Below are 12,908 nucleotides of genomic sequence, written 5' to 3' on the forward strand. Positions count from 1 at the left end.
CATGGAGCGCCTCTTACGAATTCCCGAACAGGGAGCGCAACCTGTGTATGCTTCTTCCCTCGCGATCGGGAGAAATCAAACGATTCAGACGTCTGCGGACTCTCATCATCGGTAGAGCATTCTCCAATCGCTAATTCGGAGCTCGAGCCGATGCCACGATGAGCGCGCTTCTCTCCAGAACATTTGCGTCACCTGTTAACGATACGTGATGATGTGCGCCATGAGGACGTGCGGGCAAGCATTCATCTGACCGCTCGATGAGCTTTCGGCGACCCCCCGAGATAATTTCTCCACTGGAGTGCCGAGCGCTATCAATCGAGACGGAAAGAAGAATGCCTCCGGCAGAAGAAGTTCACGAGCAACCGAGTCAAACCTTCGTTGGTCTCAAGGAAAAGTGAGTCAATCGTGCATTCTGCCTGGGCTTCCAATCGATCTCCGCGGAGTCGTCCGCGAAATAACGCTCATTCTGTTTCATGAGAGAAGAATCGAGCTCGCCACTGAATTCCTGAGGAACGCACTTCTGATGGTTGACATCGCGCGCAAAGAGAGGTCAGCTTCCCGTCGGCCTTGAGGCCTCCTTCTCTTGAGGTTCAAATTCGTTCGGCCTCAATGGAATTCTGTAAGAGTTTTGAGCTCATCACCGATTCCGCTTCTTGCAGAATATCGGCGAGAAATCGAGAGGCCGGTGAGTGGGAGGTGGCGACGAAACTCTTACCATGCAATCGTTGCCGTAGGAAGTTAGCCCGATGGGCTCCGGAGTCATGGTTGGGAATGATCCTCCTGAATAACGAATTTGTTCTCAGACATATGTTTACTCTCTTGGCAGCATTCAATCGGCTTACGCGGCAGAAACTCATGTGGCAGCAACGGAATGTGTGAGTCAATAATAATTTTTCGCTTGGATGTTAATGGGATGAATAAACTGAAAATGAAGGTCAAAGAGCCTTCGATAACCAGACCGCACGGAATTAGAAGATCAGTGATGCCTCCCATCTTCTGAGAGGCTGGAAAGGCACTCTTCCCCGTATACTTCACGGTCTCCTTCAGATTTTGATTCTTCTCCCTTCTGATCCGGATTAACAGAGTGATCCAGGACGAGATGGGCGCGAGACTGGAGGAGATCTCCAGGCTCCAGAGAATTTCCCGAGCTATTGAAGCGTCCGAGAAGAGTACCGCCGAGACTCTTATCGAGGAAAATAGGTGAGAATCACATCTTCCACGAGCCAAGTCGATGGAGCTCGACATTTGACGTACGAAAATCGGAACTCTGAAGAGCCTGTTCAGCATCTAATTCTGTTCGATTTTTCTTCATTCCAAGAGCGTTGCTGGAAGACCTCCTCAGCGTACTGAAAAGCCAGAATGAATGAATCAGTGAATTTTTTTGTGGTCATACCTTAAAATTAAAGCTTATACATATATTTTATTCTTATGAGTTGATTATCGATTCTCCTCCAAACCCGAGAATGATATTTTATTCGACGACATCGACTGATGAGCTGATAGACCGCGCGAGACCTTTTCCAAGGTCCGCCTCAGATAGTATGTATATCTTGACCTTTTCGGGATGCCCAGAATCGAGAGAGCCCGTGAATCGCGAGAAGCCGCTCGGAGCGATGCTCCCGACGGCTCCCGAATATGCAGGCGTATAGGAATCACACGCCGTGAAGTATCACAACCAGTCCCGTCAAGGAAATTCCGCGGATCCTCAGGTCCTAATACCCTTGGAACTTGAGTATAGACTGTCGAGGGATCGGAGCGAGTCGTAGAGGAACCCCTCCCCTGTATCGCCCATTCCGGAGGAAATTGATACTGCGGTGAGGAGAAACAACAGAGATGAAGAGCTATCCGCTTTCAGCAGAAATTAGCGAGTCTCCAAGTATAGAGACGGCATACGTACCTCTGGAGCACCGAGAACACCTCTGAGCGTGGAATTCACCGACATGGGTCGGTTTAATACCGAGCCGACGAATCGGAGCTAGTCGGGGTGAGCTCCATCATATCTGAAAATTTGGAGTCTGATCGCGTTCCTGATGTCTGGAGAGCGAGCGGTAGCAGCGGAACTCACACAGCGTTAAGGATCACGGATCCGATCGCGACCGTCGCGGCAAGGTCGACGACAGTGATGTCTCCCCCGCCTGGTCTCCCTCCGGCTGATCTCGAGGACGTGATTGATACCATCCCTTCCGCGACGAATCCACGTCGTCTTCCACCTGGGGCGAACGGAAACTTCGAAAGCCAGCGTCGGTGTTCATCAGACTCGAATTCCGCCAACTAGACTCGAACAAGAGCCGTACCACGTCGTGAATCTATTAGGTATTCAGATTGATGAAGACTGATGAGGCTTAGCGATGAGATTTCTGCAAACACAATCAGTGGAGTTTTCGCGATATCTCGCGCAGTGAGGAAATCCCAAGCCCAGAGCCTGACGAACGATATACATATGGCAGTGCTCTCGTACCCGCTGATCACACTCAACCCAGTGTGTTTATAACTCGGAACGTTTTTAGAGCCTGATCCGAGAATCTCGGTGGATCGGACGGAGAGTCGAAGCCATGGCGGTTCCTGAGGAATCCCAGCAATGCATTTGAGCTTGCATTTCAGACCAGGCCGTTGTGATGGTGCGCAACGGCTCAAAGGACAGCTTTCATACGACAAACCCATCAGTGATCGGGGTGGAGAACGAAATCATCGGGATGACGGACGCTAGAAAATTTGCATTCCTCATATTTGTGCATACAAGTGGTCATTGAAGTCTACTGCACAGGCTTGAATTGCCCTGACTCAGAAATTTATCCGCTGCAGCTCGGCGTTAACATCCAAGAGGCTGTTCCAAAGAAACTTGTTCCAACAAATTCTTGCCGCTTCCGCGATGAAGTCATAGGATCAGACAGGCTCAGAGCATTTTTTCCGAAGGATTGAGAAAGCGCGAGCGAGCTTTTATCTTTTAATCGCGTGCACCTTCGGAAACTTCAGACAGTTGTTTAGACACCTCTGGAGAATCGAAGCATGGAGCGTGTGCGTGAAGGCCGCGATGGATGGCAGGTTTCGCGCATTCCGGCGTCTCGGAGATCATTGCCAAACTCGTATTCGTCCACGCTTCGGCAGTGAGCAAGGATCCTACGCTCCTGTGCCCTTCTCAGGTATCATGGCAATGGCCATGCCCTTGCCGTATACAAGCTACTCTCCTCTGTTCGCCGGACCCGTGGTGCTATTTTGCTGACTTGTTTTTATCCTCGGGTCGCGTAAGCGGATCGAGTTGAATATTCTCCGACTAGAGGACTGACTTCTTCTCGGGCCGAAAGCATCGGGTACTCCACGAATGGACTTGAATGCACTGGAATCCGGATTCGAGCGTCCCGATTGGAGGTGAAGCGATTCGCACCACTGAGGAACGAGGGAGACGAGCTCAACTCGTTGACAAACTCGCTCGTCGCAACCGGCTCCCGCTCTCTGCCTGATAGGTTCTTTGTAAAATCCGTTGCGCAACTCTCAGAGAGAGAAGCCGGTGAGGGCTCTGGAGCAGGCTGGGGATTCGTCCGAGAGAAGTTCGGCCGACATTCATAAGGGGAGGCCTTTCGACATTGAAGTTACTCTGTTCGGAGGTACCCTACGCGCTGGTCCTCGCTCAGCACCAAGCCTCTTTGGATACCCCAGTGGTAAGTTTCATTTCATATCTTCTTGACAAATGGATACCACTCCATGATGGAGGCCGATTCGACAGGCCGTGAATGAAGACCTAGCGTTTATAGATCATCGAGTAAAACCTATACTCAACGAAATAATCAATACAACAGTGCGCACAGTCTATAAAACCGTACGCAGATCCTGTCCGATATATCGATCGCTAGCCCGACAGAAAAGACTTCGAACTGATTCCCGCGGTAAAATGTGACTCCTGAAGTCGAAGTGAATGGGATTCAAACTTGAATAGTTTTCGGAACATGGAATAGTTCTGGTGGATTGCGGCTATCGGTGTCACCAAACCACGGAGCGAAAATGAGGAAGTCTTTCTCCGGCGTTGCTGGAATCTCTGCTGCGGGAATCTCAAACCTTACTCATCACGACGGGCTCGATTGAGAGGAGACACTTCAATTTCGCCAGACTTGCTCTCGATGTTGCGGCTGCCATTCTGCATTCTTCAGCAAGCTCTGGCGAGGTCTCGAAGTTTATCCTTCAGCCAAGCCCTTGATTTCTATGCTGAGAAACGCGCCGTCATTACCTAGTTCTTCTTCGTCTAGGAACTTCTCGATGCCTTCCCTCCATATGACAATGACAGCCTTGAAAACACCGTTAGAAAAAAGATAATGCATTGAGGTTTCAACTCCGAAGGCCGAGCGATCGAGCGAGCTAGTGAGCGGCCGCTTTGCCGCTCAAGCCAACACAGCAGCTCGGCTCGGTCTATCCAACCAGCCCTGGGAGGGTGGGCCTCTCCATCTGTCGACCGTTTCGAGCCGAGGCTCTGGGAATGTGATTTCTTTCGTGAACATTGCTTCAAAAACAGATTACCCCAGGTGGGAACCCGTCGGGATCGGGAATCGACGTTTCTTCGAGGGACGATACATGACGAGCCCCGAGATAGTTTCTTCGACCCAGAAGCGCGTTGCTCTTAGCCCTTCCCTCAGCATGAGTTTACAATGACGATTCCTTGAAGGGTTGTGTGCGTGAACTAGATCGCTAATCGAACTCCGTGTGCTCGAATACTGAATCATCGTCTTTCAGCGATCGCTCTTCTCCGCAGACCAAGTGGAATGCAAATCTCGGATCGGCGCGACGCTTTACCATCCTGGGAACATGGGGCGAACAAATGCGATTTTTTGATTGTTGCTCAGAAGGCGGTAAATGTGAGAACTCCTTCGAGCTCCAATCGAATCATGACATTTGATCTATCGTCCATCGGAAGCAGCGGTGGTAGTTCATCGATGCATTTTATCATTCTGAAATAAGCAGAGCTCTGAATGCCATCCAAACATTTCACTTCGGATAACCCTGCGGTATTCGACTCCTCTCCCAAAGCATCCCGGCGAAAGTAGGGCTCAGCACGACACTCGGCACCAAAAATGTATTTCCGATGAGTTAGTCGGCTTCTTCCTCACACAGCCTCAGAGAGAAGTTTATCAGACGCTGCGATTTGGACAAGATTCGAGAAGTCCACAGTACTTCCCGCGCTGAATAGGAATATCCCTCATTTTCTATATTCTCTAGCACGTTCGCATGAGTGTCCTCTTCTCTCAACGCAGGAATGAGTCTGATAGTCTAGCTGTCATCTGTCGTCAGCCGCCGGTCGGATTCCGGTTTCGGACACTCGTGAGCTCCCTCTCCAGATTTCGCGGGGAGATTCGAGATGCGCTGCGCAAAATTCTTTTCAGGGGGATCAGCGGGTGCTGCCTCTCGCCCTGCGGTCCAGGCACTTATTCGCGACCAAGACCGAAAATTGAGACCACGTCTGTATGGGTTTCTCGGAATAGAAATAGCCCGGTAGAGCGGAATTGATTCTTTCGCGGCTGCAGAGCATGCTTTGTGGGCTCCTACAGGCTCCCGCATCGACATCTTATCCCTTCATAAGATTCCCAATCCTTGGAGAGCGTCCACCAGGTCATAGTCCCGCTTCGGATCGGGCCATTGAGGAGCGCTTTTCCCTGTAGAAGCAGTCAGAGGTCGAATCCTCCGACCAATTAGAGTTAATGATTACATATCCCGAGTTGACCGTACTTTATTTTTGTCTCCTCTCGCTCAGAACTTGACCATCCTGCCCGAAAATAGAATAACGTTTGTTGGATTGTGAAAAACATAGAACAGGAATGGGTGTTCCGCTCGAAAAACTTTCTGATCCGGGATATCGTCTTGCGACTTGTAGAGCATGTCCTTCGCGATGCCTCCGAGTGAAGTCACTGATAATCCATCTTCCTCGATCCGGAACTTGACCTTGTGGAGAACCTAGAAGGGAGGTTCGTATCCGAATGATGAGCGAGTCATCTGATTGTATTGAGCGTCTCTTCGTGAAAGAAAGAGCCGAACCTTCGAAATGCTCAGTTGGTGCCCGTCAGTTTCTGAGATATTCGAGAAATCCGAATCTAGCTCGGAGAAAGCTTCGACCATTCCAGATTTCAGCAGGGCGTCTTGCAAGTTGTAGGATGCCTCGATTTCGAACTTCGGTAGATGCACGTCCACACTTGTCGGTGTCAGTCCTCGTTTCGCCATCTGAATATCCACGGGGGAAATCTGCGACTCAACGTAGCTGAAGTTCGTCGGATTCTGGAACCGAGATAGAGATCGATCTACTCATCGGGCGACTCAAGCCGAATGTAGAGCCAGACAATCCTTCTTTGGGAGAAATTTCAAGCGATTCCTACTCACATCTGGCAGTATGAGAACCATTGATATGTTATCGCCGTAAGCGAGATCTAACAGCGTCGAGTTCAATCTGGCAAGTTTTGCAAAACCGGCTCTCTCAATTTGCTGTCGAGGGTCAGGTACATGTCTTATAAGCGAAACAGAAAATGATCGCCGATAGAATTATTGCCGTTTACTCGGGAGTGACACTCACACCTCGCATCATCGAAATTTTCTTCAGTTGGGTCCCGCCATTGAGGAATTCGCCTTCATATGTGTCGTTCGGGTTGAAAGCCTGATCCCAAAAGCCTCTAAAGTACACGACCGAGAGCGAGACCAATTTCGTGTTGTTCTGCACGATCGGCCTCCGAAGGAATGACGAAACGAGTCCCTGATGGAGAGGAGCAGCACTTTCTGAGAATCATGACGTCTAAATTGTAGTACGAAGAAAGCGTTGATCTTACCTTGGTAGAGTTCCTAACCCATATATTGATGGCATCTTTCGCTTCTGTGGGTTCAGCGGTGAAATTCACGGACTCAGCGTGACCTTTGAATCGAGATTCGATGGCCGATCTGAACTCCGGCCTGACCTGTGCGCACGAATTTTTCTCAGCTATAGATCTCCATTGAGAACACTGATCCGGAGAAACAACTTCATTTGGAAAGGCTCAATAGGGAACAGTCTTCCCTGAAAAATGAACTCACATCGTTCGCTTCAAAGAACACGGCTTCTCCCCCGACCATTGTGAAACCTGAGGTTGGAAAAGCAAGTTAGCTTTCTTTGTCGAAACTCGTGGGAGGTGATCGTCCAGAACACGCCGCCTTAGGCCATTCCGGAATCGATTTGATTTCGAGAAAAATCGTTTTCCCAGGGACTTGTCGAAGGAAGATTTCGGACGATTCCGGTTTGCTCACCTGGATCAGGCTGCTTGATCTCTTCGATTAGGTATTCGAAACCTTTACTGACGTCTTCCTCTTGCAGATTCGTGGATACGTATTGTAGAGCTGAGGCCATCTTTCGGGCCGTACTGGGACCTGCCCCCGCGTAAAGCATGCCTGTAGAGGAGACGCTTTTCTCGTGAGAGCTAAAGGAGTGAGCACCTTATCGTCTGCGTGCGAGGCATCTCGCAGAGTCCGCTAATCGACTTCAGGGAATCCATTGAGAAGCTCAACCCAGAAAATTCGACAGCTAGCACGGATGCCCAAGTTTGGATCAGATCAAAGAAATATTGAATTCGATATGGAACAAACCCAGAGCCGAGGATAAACAGAATGGAGATATGACGATATTTTTGTCCTTCGGGAGCAGCCGCATGAGATTCATGGCGAAATTGTTATTGGCAATTGAAAGCTTCTTCTTCAAGCGACGGGCGTCTGAAGATGAACTCCCAACGGTATCAGACAAGACGCCGCAGATGACAACCGCGAATACGATCCAGCGAGCCAAAGTCAGCATCTGCAACGAGAAGTATTCGATAAAGGAATGAGCATGGAGCGTCGTTCGGCCACAACAGGGCTTCGACGAGCGCATAGGGCCAAGCTTAAGCCCTCCGAAGCGAGATTTCGTCGTTGTGCCGAAAAATTCAGAAGCTCCGCTGACAGTCGTTAGACTCTTCACTTAAGGGCGCTTTCTGCCAAGCTCGATGCCCTGTACCCGGCGACATTCTATGGCGGGACGAGCTGAAGGAACTAACGAGCCGTTCTCAACTGGAAAACTCGAAAGGAATGCGAATATTCTGAATATTTTACCGAAGCGTTTCGCGGCCGGTACGAGCGAATCACGGAGCTCGTTGGGTGCTCAAAGGAAACATCCAGGGATCGACCTCGTGGGAAGAAACAGAAATTCGAAGCTCCGATCCTACCGACTGTGATTTTCGAGGGGGATTTCAAGAAACTCGGATTCATCGCAGAAGTTCCGATCACGCCGATGTTTTTCTGCCCGTCATTCGACGGGATGTGGCGGTGCCTGTTTTCAGTAGATTCTGTCGCCTAAACATCCCTGCTTCGCAATCGGAGTCCCAGGTAGGATGATAACTCTGGCGTCTAACAAATTGCCAAGAAGGTCAGGGATGGATATTCACTCGGAGCCGAAGAGGCGATACTGGAGACTATGAGATCCAGCATTTCCGACTCGATCGGGGATCGAATCGGGTAGCGGCTTCCGAGAATCTCGCCCTCAACTAGTCGAAGACTCTTGGACTCACGTTGAAGCTGCTAGAGCTGCAGTACTCGAGAGAAGACTTGGAGATCACGAAGCTCACATTGAATGTTTCTCTCCCACGATCAGGTACCACCGTTTTCGCTGTCGCGATCGGCGTTTGACATCCGTTTAGACATCGCTCCTGGACCCCGTGTGGCGTGAATTCCCTCGCCCTCTTGGGTCAAACGATGCCTCCCGCTAGAAAAGCAGTCAGCCAGTCTGTATCCGAACGAAAGACATACGTCATAATTGGAACTAGCGGGTAACACCGAGTCACGATAATCTTCTGCTTTTCGAGATAAGTGGTACGCGCGTCGTGCGGACCGGTTTTGGGATCCCGTCAAGTGAGACGATCCCCTTTCTCCTTATCGACATCGATCATCGAACAGAACTTATCGCTCTCCTTCCTTTTACAAGGAATCGCGTGTCTCACAGGTCCGTATTCACGCCGGCGCTCGCGACTGTGACTTGTAGCTTGCTTGCGAATCTTCCTTTTTCTAACAGCGTTCCTTCTGTTTCTGGAGCCTTGGTCCGACCAGCTTTGTCATTACCTTAGTATTTTCCCATATTTAGGGACATCCTGTCCAGATTACCAGATCTGTAATGCGAGTCTTGGCTCCAAGGTTCCACCGGTTCCCGTGAGCGTCGGGTGCCGCCGGAGACAGCTTGAAAAGAGACGGAAAGCTATCAAAATCTCCCTGTCAAAGGAATTCGTTCAAAGAAAGAAGTCAAGCTTTCCCGCTCCGTGAATGAAGCTGATCGTGGAAGTGTGACCGACCACTGAGAACTGACCAATGTCGTAGGGTTCCCCAATCCCTTCGTCGAGTGACGGGGATCTATAATACATATTTAGGAGACGCACTTTCCGACCGGAAGTCTCATGACAACATTCTGCCGGTCAACCGCGTCCAAATACACCTCTGGAAGACCAGAACGAGGTAGAATAAGCAATTTGATCGATTTTTCGACATCGAATTCTGGTGACATGTCCGCTGCTGAGAGATGTGCCACAACGCGGTCAGAAAAACTCCGCTCGCTGCGTATCACGGACGGCGGGCCGGCATGTGGACGCTCGCGTCGCGTGTCGGGACAAGCTGAAGTCCCACAGCTTATTGACCGACCGAGGGGGTCCTCCAGAGCAATCGACGCGATGTCATCCGTCTATACGATGATGATCCTCCGACAACAGGCTCTCTCTCATCTATCTGGGTCCGCACGAACATCGGTCTCGTGGATGAGTCTTGAAACAGCAGAAAAGAAATCTGGAAATCCTTTATTACGGATATGGAACCTGAAAAACTTCAACCTTCCCGAAATCACCGAATCAAAGCGTCGATCACGTGAATAATGAGAAGTGCCAGAGACGGATTGTGTCCATGTTGACCTTTCCGAATGCCGCGCGAATTTTCGCAGCGTTCAAAGCTCTCCCGTCGAGGAACATTCCCAATGCGGAACTATTGCGGGAATTCATAGGGTGCTGGAAGGATGCTATTCATTGGATGAACCATGCGAGTGATTCGAATACATGGAGCTGGAGATAGAGCTCCGCGCTGGCGTTGGACCCTCATCCGTCGCTCGCTGCCGGCCGGAAAACGTGAGCCGATCCTTGACACGATCGCCTCCGAAATAAGCGGACAATATTCCAGTAAAGGATGAGTTACAACCAACGCTACTCGCCTAAGCGACAGGGTTATTGTACAGATGATGCCAACGTGGTCCATTAGTCAAGGACTCACAACAATGGTGGTCCCTTTAAAATTGGTGAACGACTTGTTTTTGACGAACGACATTCGGTTCCAAACACGAATGGAGCCAGAATTCGACCTTATCTAGGAAATTCGAGTTAAGACAAACACCGTAAGAGAATAAATTATATTATTGCTCGGCTCGTATTCTCCCCGCTAGGTGGGTACCATCTCAGATGCCTTTTGGCCTCTCAGAGCCTGTTTGGAAGACCTTGTATTCACGTTCGCTCCTCACAACTGAATAATGCTACGCTTTCTCGCGGTGCGTTCGTACAATCGCATGTCGAGATCTCAATCACAGCTCGTCGTGCTTGGGTCCAGAGAATTCCGCGTGCGAAATGAAGCCATTGTGATCGGTATCCTCGTGATCGAATATATCGGCGACCATTTTCTCTGTTTCGGGGAGATCAGCCATACCTGCGGCTTGAGCTGCTGGTAGTTGTTGCTGCAAAGCTTCCGAATTAGTCTTGTTCTTGCAATACACAGGGATTTTCCGTAAGGTCCTGTATGCCAGTATGCAGTCCACGTCGGGGACTGTCGTCCGAAGACAGACTCCCGGATACTTTGAGAAAATCGAACACACCTTGAGATAGGTCGAGACTTCGTCCTTGGAGAGTTGCTGATCAGAATTCGAGTCGATTTCTTTAAAAATGTTCACAGTTTTTGGCCCTTCTTCGATTTTCAGCAGCTCGACCTGCAAAACACGACCATGAAATTTTGTTTCCTCACGTAAAGGGAAGAATTCCAAATCATCGAATGCTATCGATCACGACAGCGATTCTGCTCTCGACAGACCTCGAAAACCAGATTTGAGCCGGGCGGAATTTTGTCACCGGCGCCACGTTCTCCGTAACCGAGTTCAGCAGGGATGGTGAGTTTCCGCTTTTCGCCAACGCACATTCCCTCGAGCCCTTGATCCCATCCTGTAACCGGGGCGGGCTTTGATCGTTAGAAAGTGCGTTCGATGCAGGTTTGCGAGTCGCAACAGACGGGGAGGAAGATCAAGCATACGTAGATGACTTCTGAGATTACAGAACATGCATGGTGAAATATTTGATGATATCATATTTATAATGTATCATATTCCGCAAGTCGGCGTTCCTATCAAGGAGCTCATAACTCTTGGGGAGAAGAATGCTCCTCATAGATACGATCAACTCCGTATGGAGATAAAATGCGAGCTCCGATACTGGCTCCTGGAGGGGACCATGTTCAAGAGAAATAGAGGCAACCTCACCTTTGATGACTTGCCCCACTCCGAGCTGGAACTGGAAAGGCTCTCCTCGATCGAGAGAGGAATCAAATTTGGAGCCGTCCTTCTCTAATGTACCGGTATAGTGCATCGTGAGAGAATCCCCCTTTTTGGATTTCCGCTCACATGTCGCCTCTTGAAGCACGTCCACCTTGAGTTCCGCGGCCGCACAGAGCGCGATCGATGCCAACAGAAATATAGCCTTCATTTCCTCGGAGAACTTTGACACCGTCGATTGAGTTGATAAGGTGAACACCGACTGAGCAATGTTTGACCGAAAGTGGTCGATGCTCGTGGGAAGGTGGAGAAAACTCGAAGGTGGGGGAACGTTCCCGCCGCGGCACGATTTCACCTGTGAGGAGACTAGAGTTCAGGCGCTGACACTCGGATGCAGGATTGTAGAGAACTCGGGCAGAGGTTTCACAACACAGTGGTTCATTCGGACAGACTTGGGTGTTCTTATTCTAATGTTCCATAGAGAGAAAGGGAAAGATACACTGCATGCTCTGCCTATCCAAGGCTCCCTTCACTGGACGATGAGAGCGCACCCCCTACACTCCGAAAACCCGATGCTTCCGCTGATTCCGCGGCTGCGTACACAACCCAACGCTCAGATAACCATCGTCTCACTCTCGAGGCGGCTGATCAGACTCTCTCCTACCTAGGGTTCCCCGAGCGCTTCAGCACTGGGCCTTTCAGCACTCACCGCTTTCCTCTGATAAGCCGAAATTCCTCTGAGAGACACTGCGTATGGGACACGGAGTGAGCGCTATCTAACACTCATGCTCAACAAGCAACTTGATGATGAAAACGACACGTGGATATGACTGGCCCTCTCTCACTCGGATGATATTTTCTGTTTATAGCAGACGATGTCGCGGGAGAAACTAGGATATTGTAACAAGGCTATTTCTAGCGGAAGGGTCCTGCCCCCGGCTGAGGAGGTTACAGGCGGTACGAAGAAGACTCACGTCTGAGTGGGGAAGCTTGGGACTTCATTCGACTCGGGGGCCTCAGGAACTCAGGACTCCGGGAACCTCGGGGTCTATACACGGGACCTGCGAGGCTGGGGGATGACACAAACGGAACACAGAAGGTCGAAGTTGATACCGGAATGCCCGTCGATGCGCGCCGCCGGTTGCTTCATTGATCGCCTCTAATTTTCTCACAGCTTCCTAGATCTCTCACGATTAACAGATCGTGCGAAAAATATTTTAAACCGCGGCAGGAACCGCCGCGCACTCCAGGGCGCGCGGGTTCCGAACACTATTCGCATTGACGTGCTCTGTTAGTGCCCCAACTCCTAGAGGAGTAATTTATGAGTCCTCGGCTGCTCCGCGACTCCGGGATCCAGGGCCATCAGGGGCGTACGCGAGGGGGG

The 12,908-nt window shown here is 50.3% G+C and overlaps 3 protein-coding genes across 4 annotated transcripts; 1 reads left to right on the forward strand and 2 right to left on the reverse strand.

Annotated features, from left to right (window-relative positions):
* The first annotated feature begins 213 nt into the window (after positions 1–213).
* On the forward strand, positions 214–1,418 carry LOC100906363 (uncharacterized). The gene is made up of 6 exons (XM_003744805.1): positions 214–394; positions 484–549; positions 660–685; positions 827–875; positions 1,084–1,200; positions 1,319–1,418. The coding sequence occupies exons 1-6, from the start codon at positions 258–260 to the stop codon at positions 1,365–1,367; spliced, it is 444 nt and encodes a 147-aa protein (XP_003744853.1). The 5' UTR covers positions 214–257; the 3' UTR covers positions 1,368–1,418.
* Positions 1,419–5,730: 4,312 nt separating this feature from the next.
* On the reverse strand, positions 5,731–8,279 carry LOC100907097 (serpin B6). Its single transcript, XM_003744892.1, has 9 exons — positions 8,080–8,279; positions 7,582–7,786; positions 7,246–7,386; positions 7,036–7,082; positions 6,795–6,920; positions 6,545–6,721; positions 6,355–6,456; positions 6,016–6,252; positions 5,731–5,934 (listed from the first exon to the last, which is right to left on the reverse strand). The coding sequence occupies exons 1-9, from the start codon at positions 8,233–8,235 to the stop codon at positions 5,731–5,733; spliced, it is 1,395 nt and encodes a 464-aa protein (XP_003744940.1). The 5' UTR covers positions 8,236–8,279.
* A 2,109-nt stretch (positions 8,280–10,388) lies between these two features.
* Fkbp14 (peptidyl-prolyl cis-trans isomerase Fkb14) lies at positions 10,389–12,375 on the reverse strand. 2 transcript variants are annotated; one of them, XM_018640166.1, is made up of 5 exons: positions 12,234–12,375; positions 11,513–11,879; positions 11,071–11,198; positions 10,859–10,969; positions 10,389–10,720 (listed from the first exon to the last, which is right to left on the reverse strand). In XM_018640166.1, exons 2-5 carry the CDS (start codon positions 11,733–11,735, stop codon positions 10,571–10,573), a joined length of 612 nt encoding a protein of 203 aa, XP_018495682.1. In that variant the 5' UTR covers positions 11,736–11,879; positions 12,234–12,375; the 3' UTR covers positions 10,389–10,570. The 2 variants fall into 2 exon arrangements, with proteins under 2 accessions (XP_018495682.1, XP_018495681.1); XM_018640165.1 differs by having other exon boundaries at positions 10,389–10,969.
* Positions 12,376–12,908: the final 533 nt, after the last annotated feature.

Source organism: Galendromus occidentalis, unplaced genomic scaffold (assembly GCF_000255335.2).
Source record: "Galendromus occidentalis unplaced genomic scaffold, Mocc_1.1 scf7180000077475, whole genome shotgun sequence".
NCBI classification, from domain to species: Eukaryota; Metazoa; Arthropoda; class Arachnida; order Mesostigmata; family Phytoseiidae; genus Galendromus; species Galendromus occidentalis.